Source organism: Rutidosis leptorrhynchoides, chromosome 10 (assembly GCF_046630445.1).
Source record: "Rutidosis leptorrhynchoides isolate AG116_Rl617_1_P2 chromosome 10, CSIRO_AGI_Rlap_v1, whole genome shotgun sequence".
Classification (NCBI taxonomy): Eukaryota; Viridiplantae; Streptophyta; class Magnoliopsida; order Asterales; family Asteraceae; genus Rutidosis; species Rutidosis leptorrhynchoides.
This window is the reverse complement of record NC_092342.1, coordinates 66,130,375-66,156,977: the sequence shown is the minus strand read 5'-3', so window position 1 is coordinate 66,156,977 and position 26,603 is coordinate 66,130,375. Positions and strand designations below refer to the sequence as shown.

Genomic DNA, 26,603 nt, shown 5'->3' with positions numbered 1-26,603 from the left:
TCGAGACACACAAATCATTTTTGGAGATTCTTTTCAATCGGAGTAAACCATTCGTTAGGACCAAGGGTTCACGTATCTTCTCATCCGCACATTCCCTTAAGTACACGGATAAATTCTATATGAACCACTCGAAGAGTTCACTCTCGTTCAAAGACCACTCCTTTCGTGCGACTTCCTTTCGGAAATGTAACATAAGAAACTTTGAGAACCTATGAACCTCGTTACCCCTTGGGAGGGGACTGCTTGAAACATTTACGACACTGATGTGGTTACTCTATATATTTTCTTCCTTCATTGGTTGCAACTGTATGTTGCTCTAGTTAACGTTAACCCTAACTTCAACCTATAACTGAAAAGATGAGGATACATTACGGAACTGTGCTTTCATTTCATCCAAGGTTAGGTTCACCTGCAGTATGGTAAACTAGGTGATACCCCTCATTGTTCGTTCAGACCGTTCTGAAGACACTGTGAATGATTATGGCTTGCAAGTTCGATTGGTCACTTTTAGTTAAAGTTTCAAATCACTTATTCAAATGAAACGTTCTTAAATATCGAGTTCTTTATGCCTCTGGCCTCCTTTCAAAATCAAAGGATTAGTACAATCCGTGGCTAACACTATCCAGACTTCAAAACGCATGGTTGTGATCACCATGTTTTCTATCCTACTTGTCAGATTATTATTGCGACATAAACGCTCAATGTTTTAAATGTGTTTAGAAACATTCAAGATACGTTTCACGCATCCAGCTCACTGAAGATGCCTGTAAGGCTAAACACACCATCTTTCCTTTTGTGGATATACATTCAGATGACATACTCAGGTTAAGCAGAAACGAAATCGATTTGTTGATCTCTTAGGACGAGAGACTTAATTAACGGTTGATGCCTATTCTTACTTTCATACGCCGAAGTACCTTTCAAGGTAAATAACTTACTTCTGACCCTCGAGTCTCACAGAACTTTGATTCACCCCTTCTTATTCGATTACGGTACCATTGTTGGTCACTCCTTAAAATTTCGGGACGAAATTTTCTTTAACAGGTGGGTAATGTAACGACCCTGGATTTTCCAACATTTATTTATTAATAATTATTATTATTAATACGTGTGAATAAACGAATGTATGTTATTACATTTACATGTTGCCATGATTGCCCGTACTTGACTTTTAAGTGCCCGAAACGTCTTTGTGACACACGAAACTTCACGAATAATATTTCTAGATATTATTTGCATTCATGATTAAGTTTTATTAATCATTTTGATTAACTATGACTATTAGTTAATTACTTGGGCTTTAATTGGGTTTACTTGTTAATTAAGTGAACTTGGGCTTTATTAGTGTAATGGACTCATGACTTGGGCTTCCAAGCCCACGCTACATTATTAATGAACTTAGTAGCCCATGTCTTGCACTTGTAAGTATCAATTTAAGATGGAACTAGTTAGTTTAAACATATGGAATCTAGTTATGCCTTAATCCCCATGCAACTACACCTTTTATCCAACTTTTGAACCTTTAACACACTAGTAACCAACAAACATTCTTCTCCCCCTTATGGAAGCTCAAACCAACGGCCATTATGTGCCTAGGAAGGGTTTTGTTTCATTTTTATGCTTTACATCTTGCTCTCATTTCTCTCATTCTCAAAAACACACACAACTTACTACACTTTTCTCTCAAGCTTTTTCTCTCTTTTTCTCTCAAATACTTGTAAGTAATATGAACTTTTCTCTCCTCTTTTTCCTTGCTAAAAACCGATTTCATAAGCATTCATCATCATCAATCTTTGTTTGTTGTTTGATTCTTGTTACAAGTTGTTGTTATCTTTCTTTACTTACTTGATTTCAAGAAACAAACTTGCTAGTTTCTTTCTTCATTTTTATCTTGTATTTACAAGAACAAACAAGAACTAAGCTTACTAGTTTATGTTCTACATATGTTGTATCAAAAGATTTAAGCTCATGGTTGTATAAAAACATACTTGAAGTTCATGAAGTAAACTTTAAAGTTTACTTTCTAAAGATCAAACTTTGGTTTGAATCTTTAAAGTATGAGCAACCCTTGAATTAATTACTTGTTTACTTAACTTGTTTCTTTATTTTATGCACTTAAATTTCATGTTTGTTGATTTGTTGGTCAAGTACTACAAGTTAGTCTTGATCTCATACTTCTTGAACAAAAGTTAACTTTATTAAGTTTCAAGAACATGGAAGTATAACTCTTTAGTTACAACTTCACATACTTGTAATGGATCTAAGTTTTATAGCTTATGATCTACATGTTTTGTTATAAACAAGAGCTTTAAAGCTTACATACACTTTACTAGTTGATAATCTAAGTTTGTAACTTGTTTTTACTCTTAAAGTTCATGTAAGTGTTAGAACTAAGACTTTGATGTAACTTTGGTTCATCAAACTTCATACAACTCTCAAGTGAGTTGTGCTTCATGTCTTAGACTTGCACTAGTGTTATGATGGTCAAGACTTGGTTAAGATGATGTAAACACATCCATGAGTTGTACACTTGAAGCTATATGCATCAAGGATGAGAACCATGATGAGCATCAAGCACCAAGACCACCGGAACTCACCTAAACTTTCTGTTTTCTGTCCAAACCCAACTGATCTGGTGTATCTGGAACAGACCAGTAGACCTGGGCTGTTCTAACCTTGATTTTTAGATAGAAATTTTCGAGTAGATAATTTTTCGTTTAAGACTCGTCTTCATCCGAGTTACGGTTTAGGATTTATGGCCCTCCGACCGTCACTATGTCACTTTAACGTTGTGCAGAAATTTTAGACCTACTCGCACTTATACCGTCGCCACGGTCAAACGAAGACGAGTTAGCTTTTGTAATTTTTACCACACTTAAACGACTCATATACGGAGCCATAGCCACTGGTCTCACCTCTGTTCGGTTTGTGTAGAGGCCGTGGTGACTGATCCAAGTCAGCCTTTGTTTTAAACTACTTTCATAAACGAACCTTACTTGTTACCTTTTGTTTAATGATGATTGATGATGACCCTCATGACCTTAATTACATACTTATAAACCTTTTGAGACGACTTACTGACTTAGTACTATGTGACTTAGGTTGAGGACTTCGGACCGTTTACTTGCACACCTTTCCCGACTACTACTTTACCGCTACATATCATTGTGAGTTATAGCATTCCCTTTTTACTTTAACTTATTTTGGGAACTGAGAATACATGCGGATTTTATGTTTTACATACTAGGCACGAGTACTTAAACTTATATATGTGTGGGTTATACAACGGCATAAACATTCCCTTTAGCTCGGTAACGTTTAATCATTGGTTTTTGAACCGTGAACGCGAATCTTAGATATGGATCCATAGGGCTTGACATCCCCACTCGGGCTAGTCGCGCTAGCATTTAACGAGTGTTTAATACTTCGAGGACATACGCACTTGCCAAGTGTACTTTCAGGGGGTATATTATTAAACGTTAAGTTAGTTACCGAGTGCCCACGGTTAAGCATATACTTAACATACGGATTTGGATTACTGTTTTGAAATGCTCTTTGTAGCACTGAAATCTCGTGGCCTACCTTACATTACTGTTATACTTAAACTATAGCTCACCAACCTTTGTGTTGACATTTTTAAGCATGTATTTCTCAGGTGCTTGAGGTCGCTTCCGCTATTATACTTGTTGTGCTGTAGACACCCGCTGCTTAGAGTTGTCCACGCATGAACTACTTTACTTTGCATTCAAACACTAGTACTTTTGAATTATGACTTGTAACGACCTTTGTGGTCACATACACTTATCTATTGCTTCTACTTAGTGAAGCATACTTTTGGAATGTAAAACTTTCGATGTTGGTTTAGACATCACTTATTTAATGAATGCAAACTCTCTTTGAAAACGCATATAGTACTTAACCTTGTAATGATCCTGTTGTTGATGGTCCGTACATGATGATTTAGTACGGGGCGTCACATGTTTAGCGGGGGTCGTGGTGGATTGTTTAGTAGCTGGAATGAAACAGTGAGTAATAAATGATTGTGTTTGAATGTTGTGGTTCTTTGTCCAAAGTAACAGTTATAAATAAGTGGGTTAAGGAGGTTCACCAAGAAAAGAGGGATGGAGAGAGATAGTTGCAGGTTTCTTTTGGGTTTGGGTTGTGATCAACAATGGTGGAGGTTTGATCATGACGGTGGTCTAGCTTGATGAAGGTGGCGGTCTTGAGATGGTGTTCGAAAGAAATAGATAGATAGATGGTTTTGTGGTGTTCTACGGTGGTGATTGGTGGTAGGTTTAGGTGGAGGAAGGTGGGTTGTGATGACCGAATATAATGGTTGCATGCAGTGGGATACCGGTGATGAAGGTGGTTAGTGGTTTGAGTGGTCCTGTCGAATAGAAGCAAAACAGCGAAAAGGGTTTTTGGTTCGATATTAGAGCAAGAGTTGTAGCAATTCAATGATGCTCGGTTTGATGGTTAACTGATACGAGCATGGTTGTTCGGATTGGTGATCAGACAAAAGGCAGAGAATGGTAGCAAATAAGTGGGTTCTTGTGTAGTAAAATAGCAAGGAATAACAAGAGAGTTAGTGGGTTGTTAGTGGGTGCAGTAAATAAGAACCAAAAGTAAGAAAGAATTAATTCGTTTGTATGCTTGTATGTGCTATATATATATATATATATATATATATATATATATATATATATATATATATATATATATATATATATATATATATTAACACAGTAGCATGAAATATCAAACACAGTACATGAAAATTATTGTAGATGCAAAAGTCCTTGGACAAAACTTTCAGTCAATTATCATAAACCATTAAAAACGTGTTCCACTAGGATGTACAAAAATCTCATTTTGTTAATATATGCCGACAGTTTTTCACGGATTATTAAATCGTACTCCGTTGTAAATCAGTGGCGGATAAAAGGTTTCGAAAAAATCTCAAAATTTTAAATTAACTTCCTTTATTTATTTCTGTCATTATGGTATAAAATTCAGTCATTAACTATTAAATAAAAATTACATTAATTATTCACTCCCAACCCAAGTAAAATATAAAAAGTTTTAAAAATTCAACAAATAGTTCCTAAATACATTTTTAATAAGTCTATAATTTGTAAAACTCATTTTCGGATCATTGTTTATTTTAAAATCACATAAGTTCGAATTTAACTTGTTTAATATTGAACGAATGATAAATGAGTGTCATCGTCATTCACTAAATAAATTCGAAATCACATATTTATAGTATACTTTATATATTCAATTTAATAATAAATTTTATTATATCGTATATTAATTTACATATTATTTATAACAACAATTGCATATAACAGTTTCTTATATATAATTATTTATATTTACCTATTTATATATATATATATATATATATATATATATATATATATATATATATATATATATATATATATATATATATATATATATATATATACTTATCTATTTACAAATAATGGTTCGTGAATCGTCGGAATTGTCAAAGGTCAAATGTATTCATGTAAACAGTTCTTAAAATTTTTAAGACTCGGTTAAATAAACTTTGCTTATCATATCGAAACCATATAAGAATAAAGTTTAAATTTGGTCGGAAATTTTCGGGTCGTCACACCGAATACACCGAACCGAATAAACCGAACAAACCGAAAACCGAACTGATGAACACCCCTAGCTAAATTCATGCAGCACCTCACGTAAGATACTCACTGATCCCAAGTCATCATGTGAAAAAATGAAAAGGTCGTCCGCAAAGCATAAATTTTCTCTTCAACTTATCACATTTAGGATGGAATCGAAAACTCCGAGTAATATTTATACGTCTATTTAACATAAGAGTCAGCACCTCCATAACTAAAGTGAACTGGTAAGGAGACATCCTGTCACCTTGTCTCAACCCGCGTTTACCTTTATAAAATCCATGCAACTCGCCATTAACATTAATCATGTACGATGTAGTGGAAACACAAGTCATTATCCATTTGATAAATTTTTTATGAAAACCAAAACATATCAAAATCTCCTCCAAAAAATCCCAATTAACTGTATCATACGCTTTCTGAATGTCTACTTTAAATGCACATCTAGAAGTTCCACGATCCAAGTGGTAGTTCCTCATAAGCTCCTACGTTAGTAAAATATTATCAAAAATTTGCCTCCCACGAACAAAGGCAGATTGGTTTAAACCGACAACCGCATCCAGACTTGACTTCATTCTGTTGGTAATTATCTTGCTAATGCATTTGTAGGTCACATTACAACAGGAAATCGGCCTATAGTCATTTACTTTACTTGGAGTCTGAACCTTGGGCATCAAAGCAATAATTGTGCTATTATTCTCCTTGAGCATTTGACCATTTCGGGAAAACTCCTTAACAGCGCCAACCACATCCTCGCCTATGATATCCCATGACTTTTTGAAAAAAGCTGAAGAAAAACCATCCGGGCCCGCAAATATATTATCTCCAATATCGAAAACAGCTGCCTTAATTTCATCAGTGGTCACATCTCTAATCATATGGAGCGCGTGCTGCTGATCAACCCGTTCAGTGAACATAGTACCCGGAATACTGATCTCCTCATTCGCACGCGCTGAACCAAGGAAATTAGTATAATGTCTAACAAACACATCCGCCACTTGCCTACCTTCAATAAGTGTGCCATTCTCATCCATTATCGATTGAATCCTACATCGATGGGTTCGACCCTTAACAACCTTATGAAAGTAATGGGAATTACTATCCCCCACACGTAACCATTCTAACTTAGATTTCTACTTCAGAAAACTCTCATCTTCAAGAACAGCAACATTATATGCTTTGAGAGTTGAACTCTCAAGCTCGCGCAACTGACTAGGGGATGGATCTCAATCTAAATTTCGTTGTGCAGCATCCAGATCAGCCCGCAACTTGATCACATTAGAATGCAAATTACCTTTACTCCACATAAGCTTTCGGATAGGATTCTTTATCAACTTTAACTTCTTCAAAATGTGAAACATTGAATGACCCTGGATTTGCTGCTTCCATGCCTCATTAACAATACGACAAAAATCTTCATGATTAGTAATGAAATTACTAAATTTGAACGGCTTATGCTTTGGAACCACGTCATGAGGGATTTTCAAAATAGCTGGACAATAATCTGAAATCCTGTAGGGAAGGAAAACCGCATAAGAGTTAATATATTTATTAATAAAGCAGTCGTTAGCCATGACTAGTCTATCTTTTTTCTTTAGAATTCCAGAGTTACACTTTGGCTTTTGATTCCAAATAAATATATAACTTATAAAATACAACTTAATTTGCAGTTTACAATTAAATTTTCCAGATCAAACTTTAAATCATATTATGATTATGAATTACAAACTTATTAATTCTATATAATTTTTTTTTGAAGTACTACATAATTAATTTAGTAAGGACATTTTACGAGCGAATCGCCCCGGGCATCAAATATTACTGGACCGATCCTGATTCCGATATAAAATATACACTGAAAAGAAGAAAACTTCCTTCTGATATGAAATATACACTGAAAAGAAGAAAACAATTAGGGAAGATGGGTTCAAAAAGTTATGATCCCACTATGTACTTTTTCACTAAATCTTTCGTTTAACACTCCCATAATTTATAAACCTAACTATATTGACCTGCGATTTTATTAGAGTTACTATTATTTTTATATTTATTTATTTATTTTTCTATTACATTACATAAGCCACACGGATTGTAATCAGATAAAGAGAGAGAGAAATGTACTATAATTTCACTTACCCAAATGATTCACATTTACCATTTTTATCAACTAAACTATAATTTAAATTTAACTTGGATCACCATAAAACTTATCTTTATTTAGAAACAAAAAAAGAAAATAAAATTTAAATACCTCTGAAAACTTTTTTTTATTGAAATTTTACTTAAATCTTTATGTTTGATACATAAAATTCTTAGATTTATAAAGGTTAGCCTCTTGATTTTTGATAAAGAAAAAAATTTAAAAAGTCAAAATTTGTTCACAAATATTTTTGTGCTACCAATAACAAAATGTTCTAGATCCGCCAATGTATATATCCACTTGTAGTTTTATAAATCTAATTATTCTCATGGATTAAGTAGTAAGTAGTTGTAATGTACATATAGTAAAACATAATAATAGTAGATTAACATAATAATAGTAGAATTATGAAAAACGAAGAGGTAAAATAATTTTATACTACTCTCTGTTGTCATATAATAGTAATAATAATAACAGTAATAATAATTAATAATAATAATAATAATAATAATAATAATAATAATAATTATTATTATTATTATTATTATTATTATTATTATTATTATTATTATTATTATTATTATTATTATTATTATTATTATTATTATTATGGGTGTGTTTGGATGAAAGTAGTTGGAGCTGGAGCTTATAGCTGGAGCTGGAGCTTATGGGCTGGAGCTTATTTTTAAAGCTGGTAGCTGGAGCTTATTATTTTTTATAAGCTCTACTTTTTTTCAAAAGCTACTAGAGCTTATGATTTTTATAAGCTCTACTTTTTATGTATACCAAACAAAGCTTATTACTTAGAGCTTATTAAAATCATAAGCTACTACTTTTTTCAAAAGCTACTAGAGCTAATGGGCTGGAGCTGGAGCTTATTTTTAAAGCTGGTAGCTGGAGCTTATTATTTTTTATAGGTGTTTGGTAAACTAGCTGAAACTTATTTTCTAGTTCATAAGCTCTACTTTTTTTCAAAAGCTACTAGAGCTTATGATTTTTATAAGCTCTAATTTTTATGTATAACAAACAAAGCTTATTACTTAGAGCTTATTAAAATCAAAAGCTCAAACTCTCGTAAGCTCCCATAAGCTGCTACGACAAACACACCCTATAACCTAACTTGAAATTGGATTATATCGTAGTCCAACATGGTCAAATAATAATAAATCAACGAGACTTTAGAACGCAAATATATGGTAGAGTGAAGGTGTACGTGTCCATAACCAAATTCAATTGTTCAACAATACAATACTACGTACAATTTATTTCTTTTAGTTTTCAGCACCAACAAGACTAAAATGCAATTAACACCGACACCAACATTTAAACTGGAAAAACACCTTCAAATCTTGCATCACTTGCAATGTTCCTCCTCAAGGTCTAATATTTTTCATTCTTTTTTATTAATTTTGCAGTCCATCATTTTTAACATATCTGATTGATTACACACAGGCATGGAGATCAACTGCTTTTGGCGTCTATGGTTACCTCAATTTCACCAAATCCGGATATATGTCAGTAAAATACAACATACTCATATATTTTATATTTGTTTTATTTTACTTTCCTTTAAATTTTATATAAAAAATAATCTGGTGTTTGCATTATCATTAAAATTTGAATGATGTGGGATAAGCTGGTTATACTAAATAATGGAGTACTCCTACTCTGATATTTGCATCTATTTGTATTTAATTTAAATATATACATGATATGATATATGTATATGCTTGAACTAAAGATTGTTACTTGCATGTATCTTCCTCATGGTGTTTTTTTGTCATGAGTTGGTATAAATATTCATCATCATTTTTATTTTATTTTTATGAATATTTTAATTTAATTTTTAATGTTAGAAAAGTAGGAATTTTGATTCGAAAATTATGTTCATGTTTTTTGTTTTAATTATCAGAAACCACTCAAAGCATTTTAATCCAGAAGATATGTCAATAAAAATAGATGGAAAGAATTGCATAGTTACTGGAGCTAATTCTGGGATCGGTTATGCAACTGCCCATGGCCTTGCATCAAGGTGCTTTATCATTATTTTAATGTGTGCAATCTTTGAAGGTGGCAAAATAACAATGTTTAATAACTAGTCAAAAGATGTTTGAGCCAAACGGGTCGGGTTAAGTGGGGCCAAAGCACTTTGTCATCAACATTTTAACAAAACTAATACATAGTTATAAGTACACAGTTATATCCATGTGACTTGTTAGATATCAAACGCAAACCAACTCAATACATTTACAGGTATATGGGTTGCAATTACCACCTCTATGTCTTTCTTTTTGATGCTGATGTGAAAGTCTGCACGTAAATATCGAACTGACAAAAGGATAATTTTCAATGGTTAGTAGTCCAAAACATATAAAAAAAACTTTAGTATTTAACTGATGGAAACATAGCATTTCTTATGAAATAATGCCTACTTTGAACTTAGGAAACATTACGTCTTGATTTCTAGAGTCAACGTTGACTATTTTGGTTGGTGGGAGTACATTCCACTAATTTGATATTTCCCATTTCTTCTTGTTTAAATTTAAATATCAGAGGAGCAACTGTGTATATGGTTTGTCGAAATAAAGAAAGGGGAGAAGCTGCTCTCTCAGAAATTCAATCGGCCACCGGTAACCAAAATCTTCACTTGGAGGTATACTTATCAGATATACCGTAATATATTCTTTTATCTCGCATCCTAGTATAGAGTCCACTGTTGACTTTTAAGTGTTGAATGGAATTATATGTGCCAGTCTTCAACAAATGTTGTTATTTAGACCCGGATGACAAATTTTTTATCATTAACGGACTTTTTTTTTTTCTTTTCTTTTATGGAACATATATTTTAGAGTAGTTTTTAAAAGACCATCTGATTCCTCTTCTTTAGTACATGTTTTTCTTCCTATTCAAATAGGAGTCCTCATTTTGTATTTGACATATATACTTTCCATATATAATATGAAGCACAAACTCTTTTACATTTCCAACAACAAAACATTCTACTTAGACGACATATCTGAATTCGGAAGTAAAAACATGAGCAGGTAAGTTGGGTTGGGTAATGGGTCAAAAGGGATCTAATATGCAAGTACTCTTAGAAGGCATGTCAAAAATGGGTCGGGTGAATCCATAGACAACATATATACTTTTCTGAACATGTTAAATATTAATGTTTTAAATATTATTATACTCTGCATATATTTACTACTAGCATACGAATCTAGTGATTACAAATAACTTTAGAACGTTAATGTGCATTAAATCATTGTACATAGTGGTTATCTATTACTTTTAGAATGGTTGTTATCAAGTTGTACAATATTTAAAGCGTGTTAACGACAGCCTTATGGGCCGTTTTTAGCAAAATCCATAACTTTAAGACGGATTGGGTGAGGTACGACTTCTTTTACCCATTTAGATAAATTTCGTTTTAACCCTTTTTATTCCTTGCACTATATACAGGATTTAAACCATCTTATATTTTCATTGTAGGTCTGTGATCTTTCTTCAATTAATGATATCAAGTCCTTTGCTTCCAGATTCAAGGCAAAGGATGTTCCCATTCATGTGCTGGTAACCAACTCCTACCCTATTATACAGTGGCTTTTGTACTTTGCATTCAATGTTTTTTGTTGCAATTTCTCACCTTTAAACCTGAATTTTGAAATATATGTTCTTTCAGTTTTCTTATTATCACTCGTGAACAGTAAGTTTGATAAAACAGAATGATTAAACGTTGAATGCAGAGGCGGAGCCAGGATTTACCGTTAACGGTGGCTTACTCGATAATCAGATGATTAATTAGAAGAAAAAAAACTATATTAACAAGCCATAACTAAATATTATCTTGAAACGAATAAACAATCATAATTATTTTTAGTTACAATAAACATATGTTTAAAGTGATAAATGGGTCGATTGTACATTAAATACGGATATATGAGGCTTCAAAAATTGAGCCATTTAATTTATAACATAATATTATATTTGATACTTGGATCTTGAGGGAGGCTTACAATTATTTATTCATAATCATATAATTGAAACTAGGGTCACTATTGGTTCACCACAAATAATTGAACGGTTCAACATCATTTGTTATTGTTATTCAGATGTCAAAAACAAACGTACTAAATATTGAACATTTAGCATTCGGTGTTGCACCATTGATTTAACAGGCAAACAATTGCACCCTAAGATAGCAATCATTGTCCCACACTCCGGTCTCTCTTAAAGTTAGAGTCAAGTAGATTATTAGAGATAACTAGTGGAGGAGCCCTCGCTTCGCGTCGGGACTCTGTTTCGGATATAATTTGTTTTGTTTGGTTCGTAAAATTATTTCGTGTTTAACGGTTATGTCGGTTAAACCTATCCCGAATCGTACGAAAATTTAAAGGCTGTTAAAAATTTAGGTGGATTTGTTGGGGAGTTTTATGGAAAATAAAGAAGTTACGATTTGGCCCTTAAAGTTTAACTTTAGACCCCTATGGAGTTTACATTTTTTTACCCTAGAAATTTACATTTGGCGCCCTAAAATTTATAATGGTTGTCAATGTTTAGTGTGGTGTCATTGTGGGTACAACCTTTTTGCACGACGTACAAACGATTAAAACATGGGGAAGAGCTATTCATAAAGCCTTTGTCTTTTAGATATATATATATATATATATATATATATATATATATATATATATATATATATATATATATATATATATATATATATATATATATATAATGTGTTACGTAGTTAATTTATAATAAGAAAAAAGTTAAACAATAATAAAGTAAAAAATTACGTGGTTGAAATAATAATAATAATAGCAATAATAATAATAATAATAATAATAATGAATAGTTGTTAGTTAGTAAAAATTATGTGGTCGATTTATAATGAATGGGAAGTTTAATGGTTAAATTATAAAATGTGAAAACTTTGTGGTAAGTTTGTAAAAGCTATAAAGTTAAGTATTATAAAGGGCGGGGTTGAATTTTGAAAATATAAAAGTTCGAGGTGAATTTGTGAAAATTATGAGTGTTACTATTCATTTGGCCTATGCCATTTAGATTTATAGAGTAATTATGTGGTCAATTTATTATGAATGAGAAGTTTAATGGTTAAATTATAAAATGTGAAAACTTTGTGGTAAGTTTATAAAAGCTATAAAGTTAAGTATTTTAAAGGGCGGGGTTGAATTGTGAAAATATAAAAAGTTTGAGGTGAATTTGTGAAAATTATGAGTGGTACTATTCATTTGGCCTATGCCATTTAGATATATGAAAATTATGAGTGTTACTATTCATTTGGCCTATGCCATTTAGATTTATAGAGTAATTATGTGGTCAATTTATTATGAATGAGAAGTTTAATGGTTAAATTATAAAATGTGAAAACTTTGTGGTAAGTTTATAAAAGCTATAAAGTTAAGTATTATAAAGGGTTGGGTTGAATTGTGAAAATATAAAAAGTTCGAGGTGAATTTGTGAAAATTATGAGTGGTACTATTCATTTGGCCTATGCCATTTAGATATATGAAAATTATGAGTGTTACTATTCATTTGACGTATGCCATTTAGATTTATAGAGTAATTATGTGGTCGATTTATTATGAATGAGAAGTTTAATGGTTAAATTATAAAATGTGAAAACTTTGTGGTAAGTTTATAAAAGTTATAAAATTAAGTATTATAAAAGGCGGGGTTGAATCGTGAAAATATAAAAAGTTCGAGGTGAATTTGTGAGAATTTTGAGTGGTACTATTCATTTGGCGTATGCCATTTAGGTATATAGAGTAATAGTAGTACTATTTTGAGCACAAACATGAAAAAAGAAAATCAAAGTCACATAATGGAAGTTAGACTATGCTATCACTTGCACTTTAGCCTATTTGAGCTTTAGATTTGCAATTTGGTACCTAATATCCAATTAAAATTGGTCATTCCTCTGTTATTCCACCATAGATTTATCGAATAGGCCATAATTCATTTAGTTATTTCAAACACTTCGTTATTTGATCTTCATTAGGTTAACAATGCTGGCTTACTCGAGAACACGAGAGTCACAACATCAGAAGGGTACTTGTTCTTTTTTCCCATTTCATGAACACTTTTTCTCTTCATAGCCCCTTTTGATTGATTGATTTTTTTTTTTTTTTTCAATATAAAAGAACAGATTCGAACTGAATTTCGCTGTGAACGTACTAGGAACTTATGGCATGACAGAGCTAATGCTTCCATTGCTCGAGAAAACTCAACCTGATGCTCGTGTTATTACGGTATCCTCTGGTGGAATGTATACATCTCCTTTGACAACAGATTTACAGGTTCATATAAAATTTTACATTTTTTTATTATATTTATTCTTCGTGATATACTTATATAGGTCTCAACCTAATTTAGTCGAAACCTATGTATGGTTATCGTCAGTAGAGTTGACAAAATGGCTAAAGTAATATGGGCAAGTTGATCTAAACCACAACTATAAACATTTATCATAATAGTCATCTAATTTTTATGAACTTGTATTTGGAGGCTTTTATGCCAAAAAAAAAAAATCATAAAAAAAAAATGTGGCGAATTCCAACCTTTTTGACCTACCCATTTTTCTGTTGACTGTTTACATATACAAAATGATCCAAACCACCTCTAGATCTGCATGGACGGTAAAACCCCCCTCCCCTGCCCCCGCAACCAGTGGCAGATCTAGGATTAAGGGTTATTAGTGTCACCAGTCGAAACCCCAAAAATTTTCCTACTAGATGACTTATTTCAGTGGTATCACACAAAAAAATTTACACTATCCACTGGTATCACTAGTTAAAAACTCAAAAAAATTTCCACTGTATCGCGTATTTCAGTGGTGTCCCGTGCAAACACTGGTTACACACTACATCCGCCCCTGCCCGCAACGCGATGTGCGGAAGGCACCCTTGGGTGGAATTCAAGGGTAAAGGGGCAACCTTGTGTGCAATGTTGCACCCCACGGGAGTCGAACTCCTAACCTCTCGCTAAAAGAGGCAGACCACTACCACCTGAGCTACAACAAAAGGTTCCTCTAGATCTGCATTATCTAAAGTTTTTTGTTTCGGTGCAGTTTAGCAGTGGTGAATTTAGTGGACCTGAACAGTATTCTCGCAACAAACGTATACAGGTAACGTTAACAATATTCTATTCATATTCTATCTAAATGGAAACAAAAACAAAAAAGAAATATGATGTAAATTTGTATACCACACCCAATCCTGTTTGATCTGCTATTGTAAGGGAAAATATAAGAATCAGGTTGCTATTTTTTCTATTAAAATTAAGTAGTAAAAGGGTATATTCATGGTTCCGTAAACTGTATGTGAAATTTACATGTTCAATATGTTTAAATGTTGTAGGTAGCATTGACAGAAAAATGGGCCAAGAAATATGGTGAAAAAGGGATCGGGTTCTATGCGATGCACCCTGGATGGGCAGAAACGCCTGGAGTATCCAAGAGTTTGCCAAGTTTTTCACAAAAGTATGTTCTCATTCCTTTATCACATTACAACAATTAAAAATAACTTATGTATACAGTTTACATGTGCATACGCTTGTAGCCTTGTAGGTCAGCTTGCATTGTTGTAAAAATCCCAATTATTCTGAATTAATCCTTTTTAGGAAAGCGGGCTGATTAGAGTTTCCAAAATTCGTTTGAATACGAAAGTACCATTTCTAGGGTTTCGATTGAAATACCCGAAGAAGTTTAATTAATCGGTCAATGTTGGTCAATGGTTCAAAATCAGATTTAGTTGGTCAAAGTCGGATTTAGTCGGTCAAATTAGTCGATATAGTTAGTCAACATTTTAAATGAACTTAAAATTAGAATTTTGGAGTTTTTGAACAAATGAACAATCATCTTTATATTTATGTTTATTTTTATAGACAAACTATCTTACAATTTATGTATGTTTATGTTTATAGTTTTATTCTACCTTGTTAGAAAATTATTATTATTTAAATGTAAAAAAAAAGTTCACTTTAATCCTTGTAAGTTTCTGGCCGGCTGTCCCAACTAGTAATTTCTACAACCTTGTCTGTTTGGTGTAATATGCAAACATATATTACGTAACTATTAATATTCCTGCAAAAAAAAGTTGCATGATTAGTTATTTTTTGAATTATTGAAGTTGTGTTTTTATTGGGGTTAGTTTTAGGACAAAGAAAAGAAAACTATTTAGAAAGTTAAGAGCATTATTTCGATTAAATTTCAGATTTGAAGGGAAACTAAGAACGAGCGAAGAAGGTGCGGATACTGAAATTTGGTTAGCTTTACAACCAAAAGAAAAGCTTGTATCCGGTGGCTTTTACTTTGATAGAACCGAAGCTCCTAAGCATTTGCCGTTCAGTGCAACCAAAAGTTCCAATAGTACTATTGATTCAATTGTAGATACTCTTAACTCACTTGGTAACTTTTCAATATGAATTTATCGTTGTATAATATTTGGAGAGGGTTATGCACAACCAAAGCTTTCCATACAACAGTAATTGTATTCTATATGTTATTGTATTGGGATTATCATCAAAAAGTCTATTTTTTTTTTACCTTATTTGCGTGAGAGCCCAAATTTTTTTTTTTTTTTTTTTTTTTTTTTGCCAATTTGACCTCGCAAGGAGCAAGGTGCCTCTTGCTCCCTTGCGACCTTGGTTGCACTTGGGAGCAAGGAGCAAGACACCTTGCGTCCTTGCTCCCACCTTGCTCCCAGGTGGAAGCAAGGACGCAAGGTGCCTCTTGCTCCCTTGCTTTCACATGGGAGCAAGGTGCCTTGCTCCTTGCTTCCAGGTGGGAGCAAGAGGCACCTTGCATCCTTGCTTCCACCTGGGAGCAAGGGAGCAAGAGGCACCTTGCGTCCTTGCTTCCACCTGGGAGCAATGAGCAAGTTGTCTTGCTCTTTGCTCCCAGGTGAAACCAAGGTCGCAAGAACGCAAAGCGCAAGGTCGCAAGAACGCAAAGCGCAAGGGAGCAAGAGGCACCTTGCTCTTGCGAGGGCAAATTGGCATTTTTTTTAATTTTTTGGGCTCCCACGCAAATAAGGTCATAAAAAGGGGAATTGGCTCTAATACATTTTTTTAAAAAAAATTCGTTCAAAATACACTTTTTGAAAAAAAAATTGTCTTTTTACACCATTAGGTTGTCCAACAATATGGTCGACCACCCTTTTACTTGGTCGACCACCTCATTTTTCAAGGTGGTCGACCAAACTTCATTCAGAGCATGGTCGACTACCACCTCAACTACACATGGTCGACCACAAAGCAAAAAAACAACGCGGGCGACCAATGAGTTGGTCGACTTCCCTGGATTCAGGTTTCACGCATCCCGAAATCTGCAAAATCCGTGCAAGTCTATTAACAGTTTTTAGTGACACTTTTTCCAGCTTGTTTAATGTCTCCACACCTCAAAAATTTTACCACCACCCAACAATTCAACCTCCACTTTTGAGTGTTAAAAACATGGCTACCTCCACTTTTTTTATCTGTCCAGCAACATTTCATAGGAAGACAAGAGAAAGGGCGAGGAGGTGGGCGGCGGCCTGAGCGGATCCCTGGGCGGCTCTAAACCAACAGTGCCCAGGTGGGCTGAGGTGTGGACGGGGAGGAAGTAAGAACTGTTGGGAGCACTCTAAGGGAACAAGCAAACTCAACCAGCATGCCCTCTAGTTAAAGTTTGGAAAGTCAATAATATCAGAAAAGTTAACTATTATAACATCCACACAATTATAACATCTAAGCCTCAACTTATTCAATTTTCTCTTTAAATATTGTGCAAGGTTTTAATAATATATACACTTTTAATTACCTAGTATTCATATGGCGATGAAAATGGGTTTGAGTAACAAATAAAAGTCGAATCTCTGAGAAATGGCAGATCCAGGTTTTCTCTCTGGATCACAGGAATCACTTTTTGTGTGTGTGTGGAATATTGAAAACTAAATACAAACTTGAAAGCAAATTTGAATTAGAAAGCAAATAATAATTTTGAATCTTAAAGTTGAACCATTTACTCTCATAATTGTATGTCTCAACTATGAATATCATTCATATTCAAAATCATGAATTCATCATACAAAAAATTGTCAACAAAAACTAAACAAGAGAGGTGATCCATACACCACCATTTTTTAATCCGTACACCGTACATCATCAAACATGTTTTGAAGCATTGTTATCTGAAAGTAATGCACAACAACCAGCAAATAACAGCAGAAACAATCATAATTATTCTTTATTCAGTATCTCAACAGAAATTGTAAATTACCACAGAATAACATGTTATCAATTCAACTTCAACCTAACAAATAACAACAAACAATAATCATACCTCAATGAAAATAAAAAAAAACCTCCTCATTCATTCAATTGTTCAAGTTCAGCTTTCAATTGTTCAATTTTGAGGCCCATTGATCTTTGTATACCTCCTCTTTCTTTTTCGGGTAATTTCGAAAGCAACCCATCATACATATCAAGTACATCTTTAACAACAGCTCTTGCACACTCAGCTTCTTCATTGAAGTAAACTGTTTCTTTTGATTCCATAGCCGTTTCAATCTCTTCTCTTGCTTCTGCAAACTTTAAGTTTATTTCATCAACAACTTTATCAGTTTCAACATTGTACGACCTAAAGATGTTGAATTGGGTGTATAACAAGGGTTTCTTGAAAAACTGTTTTGTGGGGTTGTTAAAAGATTGTGTTTTGAATGATCTGTAAACGATTGGTGATATGGGTTTTGAAGATGGTTTAAAAGGGTATCTGCTGATGAATTTGCACACAGAAATATGGATTCTTTGATGCATTTTTGCGCTGTGACAGAAACAGGAAATGGTATTAAACTCTTCAAACTGATACTGCTTTTAGGGCTTGTACTTATTAACAGCTTTGTAAAAGTCGGTCGACTTGGCCGTCGGCTGATGCGTCGTTTTTTTGGGTTCTCCGTCCCGTTTTTTCTGAAAACGACTCAAAAGACGGTGAAAGCTAAAAGTTCGATCAAAGACAGTCAAATTTTCGTCCAGATGTGATATGTTTTAAAATTAGGGTTTGTTTTCATTTTTAAGGCCGCTCTTTTCTCTGTGTCCTTACTAATTATGCACTCCGTAACATTCATTGAGTTTGAAGTTTGATTGTATTTAAATTCAAATTCTTATTTAAGAAATTTATGGTACAAAATCAACTATTTTATACATATATAAATATATATTTAAGAAATTATTAATAAAGTCAACGTTGGTCAACGACCGATGCGTCCCCGACGCGTCCCCCGACTCGGCCGACGCGTCCTTTTTAGGTCTCGACCGATGCGTCTCCGACTCGCGACTTTTACAACCTTGCTTATTATACATAGATTCAATTAGAAAATAGAAAAAGACAAAAAAAAAAAAAAAAAAAAAAAAAAAAAACTATCCCATTAGGCTAAATTTGTAATTAACTCTAAATTGAGGGGTAGTTTGACTTTCGATTTTTTTTAGTGGATAAATAAAAAGGGAATGTAATAAAATACCTCATTGGTTTGCTGTTGAGTTTGCTTATCAGCAGGTCCTGAGTTCAAAACTAGCTTTAACGTTTTTTTTGGGTGGGCTACAGCAATTGGGCCTAGCGTAGCGGGCTGGCCCAATTGCTTGTTTAATTCATAGCATAAAGTTTAGTCCCTATTAATGGTTCACTCGTCATTTGCATAGCCCATTTAATGACATTTGGCCCATTAAAAGACAGCTTGATTAGACCCGTTCCTATTGATCATCGGATCACTTTTATTTGTACTCAATTGATTTTCGGATCATTTTAATTCAACTTATGTTGTTTGTCAAAAGAAATATATTAGACATGTTTCAATAGTTCGTCGTTAACACGATCTTCCAACCATGTAAACATACCGTCGCGCAAGCAAATAAATCATATGAAAAAGAGCTGAGCAAGCCAACAAACAACTTCAGCGAGGCCAGAGTCAGAATTGGGTATGTAACACTCTCTATTACTTCTCGCTCTTTCGTGCCCCTACTTGTGTGCTTAATTCTCTCGAGAGTGTGAGACGGAATTTTTTTTGGGGCGGGACGGGTTCTAATTCTAAAATGTCATGGGTTAAGTGGGAAAAAATCCTTCTTCCTCACGAAGAAGGAGGTTTAAATATCATGTCCTTAAAAAGTAAAAATTTGGCTCTTCTTTGTAAGTGGTGGTGGAGGTTTAAGACCGAAACTAACACTTTGTGGGTCACCGTTATTCGTAGCATTTATGGTTCTAATGGAGGTCTTGTACTTGGTAACGGACTTGCCCGGAATCCAAACGCTAGCCTTTGGAATTCTATTTGTGATGCAGGAAAACATGTGGACGGGTTAGGGATTTCTTTCTCTAATTCTTTCATACGCTCAATCGGGGATGGGAAAAGCACTTCTTTTTGGGATGACATTTGGGTGGGGAACGCAAGCTTTAAGGACAGATTCAAAAGACTACACAGGCTAGAGATCGACAAAGATATCAACATCAGTAGCCAAATCGAAGAATTTAAGGGTGATGGGCTCGGCAATTGGGCCTATCCACCGATGGGCCGAACGAATAGTGAACTAAATGAGTTACGTGATACTGTTCGGAACTTGCAGGTGACCGAAGGTAAAAAAGACTGTTGGAGCTGGAATCTTAATTCGAAGGGCATTTATACGGTCAAGGAATGTTCGGTTATTGTTGACAAAATCATTCTACCACGTGCGGTTAATTCTATTGAGTCGTTGCGAAATGGTTTGGTTCCAAAAAAAGTGGAGGTGTTTATTTGGCGGGCGAGATTAGGACGTATACCGGTAAGATTCGAGTTAGATAAATGGGGCATCGACTTGAATAGTGTGAGATGCCCGATTTGTGATGGTGACATTGAGACGGTGGAGCATATACTTTTTTCTTGTCAAGTGGCAAAAGACATTTGGGCTAAAGTTCTTAAATGGTGGGGGTATAATTCGGCTATATTCGGGTTTGAGGATATTTTTAATGGTACTTTCGGTTGTGTAGCACAGGATCATAAAAAGAATCAATGGCAAGCGGTATGTTGGGTGGTTTGTTACATTCTATGGAAGAATAGAAATGCAAAGGTGTTCAAGAATAAGCTCGAGACGGTCTCATCTCTATTTAGCGAGGTTCAAGTTCTTTCATATGATTGGATTTCACGATGTTGCAAGGGTCATATTATGGATTGGTTACAATGGTTCTCACACCCTTAGTTTTAACCCCTTTTGTTAGTTGCAATCTTTGCAATTAGCTTAAGGCGATGTAATTTGTTTTCCTTATTTCTTTCGTGATGTATCGTGCTGTTAAGGTTGACCAGTCAACCATGTACTATTCGTGTTTGTTTAATATAAGTCTTTCTTGCTTTTCAAAAAAAAAACACTCGAAAAAGGACATTGATTTATTGTCGATTTCATAAGAATTTATAGGTAAGGTACACCTCATGAAAAAGACTTCTTTTGTGGCTGTAAGGAGTTCATCTTTTTCTAAAAAAAATATATTTATGTAGCGAAAAGAAAAGAAGTCATCGGTCATCATGGTAGGTAGGTACTATTCACAAAGAATCATAAGCCACTGATGCAACACAAGGGTCTGAATAATTTCATTTCTTTAAACTTGCAAAACCCAAATCTCTAAAACGAGTTTTGTTACAAAAACCGTTCAAATGAAAAGAATATATTGTAACAAAGTTGGGTTGCACCCAGGGGCGAAGATGGTATGGGGGAGGGGGGCGGGGCGCCCCCAGTGGATTTTTTTTTTCAGTGTAAAAATTTTGGATTTTTCGACTTTGCACCCGGTGGATTTTTTTTTTTTGCCCCCAAACCTACATATTTTGCCCCAAAACCTTCAAATTTTGCCCCAAATTCTCCCACTTTTGCCCCAAAATCTTCAAATTTTGTCCAAAAAAATTGCTACGGTTAAAAAAAATTTTTTTAACCCCGGTAAAAAAAATCCTAGTTTCGCCTCTGGTTGCACCTGCAATTGATAATCTTGAGCTTTGAAAAATAAAACATTTATTTATGGATCCAATAACTCTTAACTTGACACAAAAACAATGGGATATCATCATCATCATCGTCTTACAACTTCACCAGAAGTCAATCTAGCCGAAAGCTTGCAATGAGTAGATTATTCAAGCAAAAAACTCTTATGCTTCAGAGTTTAGAGCATGTTTCGAATATCCAAAGACTTAACATCTGGCATTTCTTCATCGTTGAACTCCTCCCTACAAACATCATTTAAATCTATAAAAAAAGGAAAAGGAAAAAAAAAAAAAAAAAAAAAACAACTACTACATGTCCTCATAAAATTACAAACGGTGTGATCTAGTGATACCATATGACCAGTGCCAATCTCATTCTCATTCAGGCATATTGGCAACTTTTAACTTAGTTGACTAATGGTATTTCAAGTACTGAAGAAAACCAAGTATTAAATTTTGGTCCGCCGAAATAGTGTGAATAGCATGACCTAGTTGTTTTAGATCACGGGTGTGTTTTTTGAAATTGATTATTGATTATATATATTAAAATTGGTCTACAACATTCTGTTAATTTGTAATACATGGTCAACGAAATCTAGGCATTAACTTGTTCACATATTCCTTTGCTTACTACAGTAATAGTTTGTCTTTAAATCAGGCAATTTTAATCAGTTAACTTATAAATGGGCCAGTTCAGAACGCATAATCCCTAACAAATCAAATAGGTAAAACTACAATAGGTCAAATGGATTAAACGGGCCAAAAAGTGCCTAATTCACATGGCCAAGCTAACCGTTTAGACATACAGTACTCTAGGCATAACAAAAATGATCAAGATAAGAACTAGCGTAACATCATAAAAGTAGATAATATACCTTTTCTTTTGTGTTTCCATTGCTTCAAGAGCATCCTTCTTCAGCTCTTCCAGTTGTGCTTTCGCAATCTTTTTCTCAAGTTGTTCTTCGTATTTAGGCAAGTCTTCTTTGCGTATGCCAAGCCTATACAATAAAGACAACAAAACAGCATAAATTACTAGATTGAGCTACATTCAGATCTATGATGGCTTGAAAACTTTTACAGTTCACGGCTCATAAAAGGACAGTCTGGCATTTTGGGAAGAGAAACTTTGATACAGAAGAGTGCTTAAATCAATCATATGCATTACACTGGACAAGTTTTATTTGGGTACATTGACTTTAAATTTAAAAATACACTTACACTGTTGCAATAACATCTATATCAGAAAAATACTTTTCAAATAGATAACTCAAATATGAACTTTGGGGTGACTTTCAATGGATTACTTGTTGGACTCATATGACCCGTTGTCCTCTAAGATATTTTTTATAAGTTATACCATTTGAGATAAAAGTGAACCTCATTCATTGGTTGATAGGTCGAAATTGCCAACCATGGAAACACCCTGGTGCATAATGACTAATAAGAAACGGTGACCGAGCGAGCATCAAAACACTCAGTTTGATATTTGATGCTAACTTTTCGAACTTACAGCTCGAGAAGGTCTAACCGTCCGAATTGTAACACAGGATCTTTCTCAACAACTAAAATCAAGGGTCACATAATACACTTTTTGAAGAAAGCACATCATATATCGCTTTAAAAGCAAACGCTTACTTTTGGTTTATTTTGTTGAATTCGTCGGTGAGGAGAGCCATCCCCTTCTTGTCGTTTCTCATAAGTGGCTTCTTAATTTCCTTCTCAACTTTCTCAAGTGCATTCATCATCATAGCCTCTGCACCTAGTTCATCAGTTAGCCCTCTCCTGCATATAACATTTAGATACCAAATTATTGACATAACACACACACACACACATACACATAGATATCATAAATGAAAGTAATTTGAAGAAAAAAACAATAAAAGCTTCTAACGTTTTTTCATGAATAAAAAGCCTTCTAAAAAAAAAAAAAAAGAATCCTTACTTCAACTAAAACTTGAGTGCATAAAGGGTGGTTGGTCATTAATAAGGATAAAAAATACATACTTGAGACGTATATCCTTCAAGGCCAACAGATAAGACCGAGCATCCTGGATTCCATCGGTTCGTTGCTTAATGGTGAATTGAATCCTCTGAGACTCTGAGAACAAATCTGCCCTGTAGGCATGGAAGGCTATGTTTAAATAATACGATTAACACCACAAAATAAGGATTAAGATGATCACCGAGAAAATAAGTACTGTACCAATAAAATGATACAAAATAATATATAAAATGGGCAACAACATATCCAATCAGCTTACCTTTGACACTCAAATAGAAGAATATGTTGCCAAAAAAATTATTTGAGATTTTTGTAATTTCAGTGATAACTCTTAAGAACTTACTTTTCCCTTACAGTCTTCATGACTTTGGCATACTGGTCAACTGCAGCAGGATCCTCGGGATCTAAGGTAATTTTCTCTTTTCGAAGAACCCCAACAGCCGTCTCAAATTTCTTCTTTACGTCAAGAAATATACCTTTTAACATTTCTACAGACGTATATAAACATATATCAACATTAGTATATTAGTATACATCCATAAATAGACAAATGTTATAGCAAGATGAGTACTCTATTAGAAATATATCTCTAACGATAGATGGAACTTTTTAATTGAATATGTATTTCACTTAAAACGTAGATATCACCACATATTAGCGTGACTTCAGACACACCGCACGCATACATGATATTAGAACTGTACACACAAGGTTCTAAAGCTAGAATCAACGAAGATTGTGCTTGCTTAATTGGATGATGACTGAAGAATTATAAAAATGAACTCTTCAACATAAGTAAAAATCCAACCAAGTGGAAATATTACTATTAAAGCACGACAACACATTCTCAGCATCCATATAGAATCTGAAATTTTCAAACAATCGCGTATATTAATAGCTGAATATAAAATAAAATTTAAAACTCACCATCACCCTTAAGAGCTTTAGAAGCAGCAGCTTCTTTAGCATAAAAGCGAATTGGGACTGCATGCTGATGTGGTTGCAGAACAGCTTCACTAACGTATAACTGCGTAACAACAAAAACAAGATGTTATTTAAGGATTACTAGTTTTGGCCATTTAGAATTCAAGTATTATAACGGTTCATCAAATTTAACAAGAAGAAATTAATGTACAGTCCAAATGCCACAATTCCTACGGGCTTCACAACTCGAATGGAGCAATTAAATCAAGTCAACTTTTTATCCATTTCAAACAACCACAGATGTTACATATAATCATCATATATCGATATAGCATTTCGTTTAGCAAGTAGCAATGCAAATTTACAAGCAAGCAAATTAAGTTTCAAAATTACAAGTCATAGCTTACTTACTACTATAAGTACACATTTTAAGTGTCAAATTGATCCAGGAAATAATAAAAAATAAATAACTACAAATTCCAGACATCACTGTGCTAATCAACTTACAGAAACATAATCATATCAATATATATTCGAAACCGCAGACGCAAAAACCTAACGTAAATCAATATTCTAATTTTAACATGAAATATTCTATGAATCTGCATACATTTTTATTTAAAATGATCCAGGAGAAGATAAAAAATAAATAAATACAAAATCTAGATATCACTGTGCTAATTAACTTACGGAAACATAATCATATCAATTTATAATCAAAACCGCAGACGCCAAAACCTAACGTAAATCAATATCCTAATTTTAACATGAAATATTATATGAATCTCCATACATTTATATTAAGGAAATCAATTCGACTCGTATAAATCAATATCGAAGTAATTTGTTAAAGGTACACCGTACATCAACATCGCAGATGATAATGATAAATTGAAATAATCGTTGGATCAAACATGTAAATCGATGATGTTTAAACGAAATAAAGATAATATAAAGGTTTGATTGAGTGCCTGGCGTGCGGATCTCGATAAAAATCGAGCCATGAGAACTGATTGAAGGAAGGATTTGATGGATTTGCTAAAACAGCTGCTTCGCGTTTGTTACAGGTAGGGCTCAAAGTGTGAGAAGGTGAAGTGTAAATACAAAAGGGTTGAAATGTAAAGTGTGCATTAAATCAAGGGCCACGTAAAAAAAAGTTTCAGTTATTTTTGTCACAAAAAAAATGAGAAAAAAAAAAGAAGAAAAAAAACTAACGTGTTGACAAGATCAGTGGCAATTCCGATTCCAGAATTATTATTCAACGGGGTCATGAAGCTTTTTTCATTATTAGGTATATTAAAATGCTATTTTAGTAATAGTTTACTTTCAATAAAATTATAAATTCGAAAAATATATGGGGTTCGAATAGTATAATCTAGTCGTATCTTATACGATTTAAAAGAAAAACTATTAATTTGAAAAATATATGGGGTCATACATTTAAATTTAGTGGTGTCCTATACAATTTGCGGAACATTTTCTATTAAACTTTTTTTAAACTAGTGGTGTCACGTGACCCCACGAGTCATGAGATTGATTGAACAAGATCAAAATGATCCTTTTCACTCCCTCTCATGGAGTAGAAAATTATCACCGTCAATACAGTTAATAATTGTTAATTGTTAATTGTTAAACTCGTATCAACTACAAGCACAACAAAGAGTTGAACTCCGACTTGAACTTCATGACGTGAACAATTGACAATCCATTGAAAAATAAAACAGCTCAATATTTTCATGAAAGCCCTACAAACCAAACTATAAGATCGGTCTCACAAAACACCCGCATACTAAATGGCAAATATATATATATATATATATATATATATATATATATATATATATATATATATATATATATATATATATATATAT

At 33.6% G+C, this 26,603-nt stretch overlaps 4 protein-coding genes across 4 annotated transcripts in view; 1 reads left to right on the top strand and 3 right to left on the bottom strand.

The window, feature by feature from the left end:
- LOC139870341 (uncharacterized) overlaps positions 1–6,706 on the bottom strand; it is an 88,151-nt gene extending 81,445 nt beyond the window's left edge. Inside the window, exons 1-2 of the mRNA XM_071858167.1 lie at positions 6,320–6,706; positions 5,879–6,157 (exon numbers count right to left, since the gene is read on the bottom strand). Of these exons, the coding sequence (XP_071714268.1) occupies positions 5,879–6,157; positions 6,320–6,706 (666 nt within the window). The remainder of the gene's footprint in view (positions 1–5,878; positions 6,158–6,319) is intronic.
- A 2,347-nt stretch (positions 6,707–9,053) lies between these two features.
- On the top strand, positions 9,054–16,361 carry LOC139872014 (uncharacterized). Its single transcript, XM_071859799.1, has 10 exons — positions 9,054–9,190; positions 9,265–9,326; positions 9,725–9,844; positions 10,366–10,465; positions 11,305–11,385; positions 13,838–13,887; positions 13,985–14,135; positions 14,906–14,962; positions 15,195–15,316; positions 16,050–16,361. The coding sequence occupies exons 1-10, from the start codon at positions 9,176–9,178 to the stop codon at positions 16,258–16,260; spliced, it is 969 nt and encodes a 322-aa protein (XP_071715900.1). The 5' UTR covers positions 9,054–9,175; the 3' UTR covers positions 16,261–16,361.
- Positions 16,362–18,136: 1,775 nt separating this feature from the next.
- LOC139870957 (embryogenesis-like protein) lies at positions 18,137–18,640 on the bottom strand. Its single transcript, XM_071858717.1, has one exon. It carries the CDS (start codon positions 18,628–18,630, stop codon positions 18,184–18,186), a length of 447 nt encoding a protein of 148 aa, XP_071714818.1. The 5' UTR covers positions 18,631–18,640; the 3' UTR covers positions 18,137–18,183.
- A 3,151-nt stretch (positions 18,641–21,791) lies between these two features.
- LOC139870339 (probable ATP synthase 24 kDa subunit, mitochondrial) lies at positions 21,792–25,733 on the bottom strand. Its single transcript, XM_071858166.1, has 7 exons — positions 25,701–25,733; positions 24,733–24,832; positions 24,149–24,293; positions 23,808–23,918; positions 23,436–23,582; positions 22,676–22,798; positions 21,792–22,043 (listed from the first exon to the last, which is right to left on the bottom strand). Exons 1-7 carry the CDS (start codon positions 25,731–25,733, stop codon positions 21,980–21,982), a joined length of 723 nt encoding a protein of 240 aa, XP_071714267.1. The 3' UTR covers positions 21,792–21,979.
- Positions 25,734–26,603: the final 870 nt, after the last annotated feature.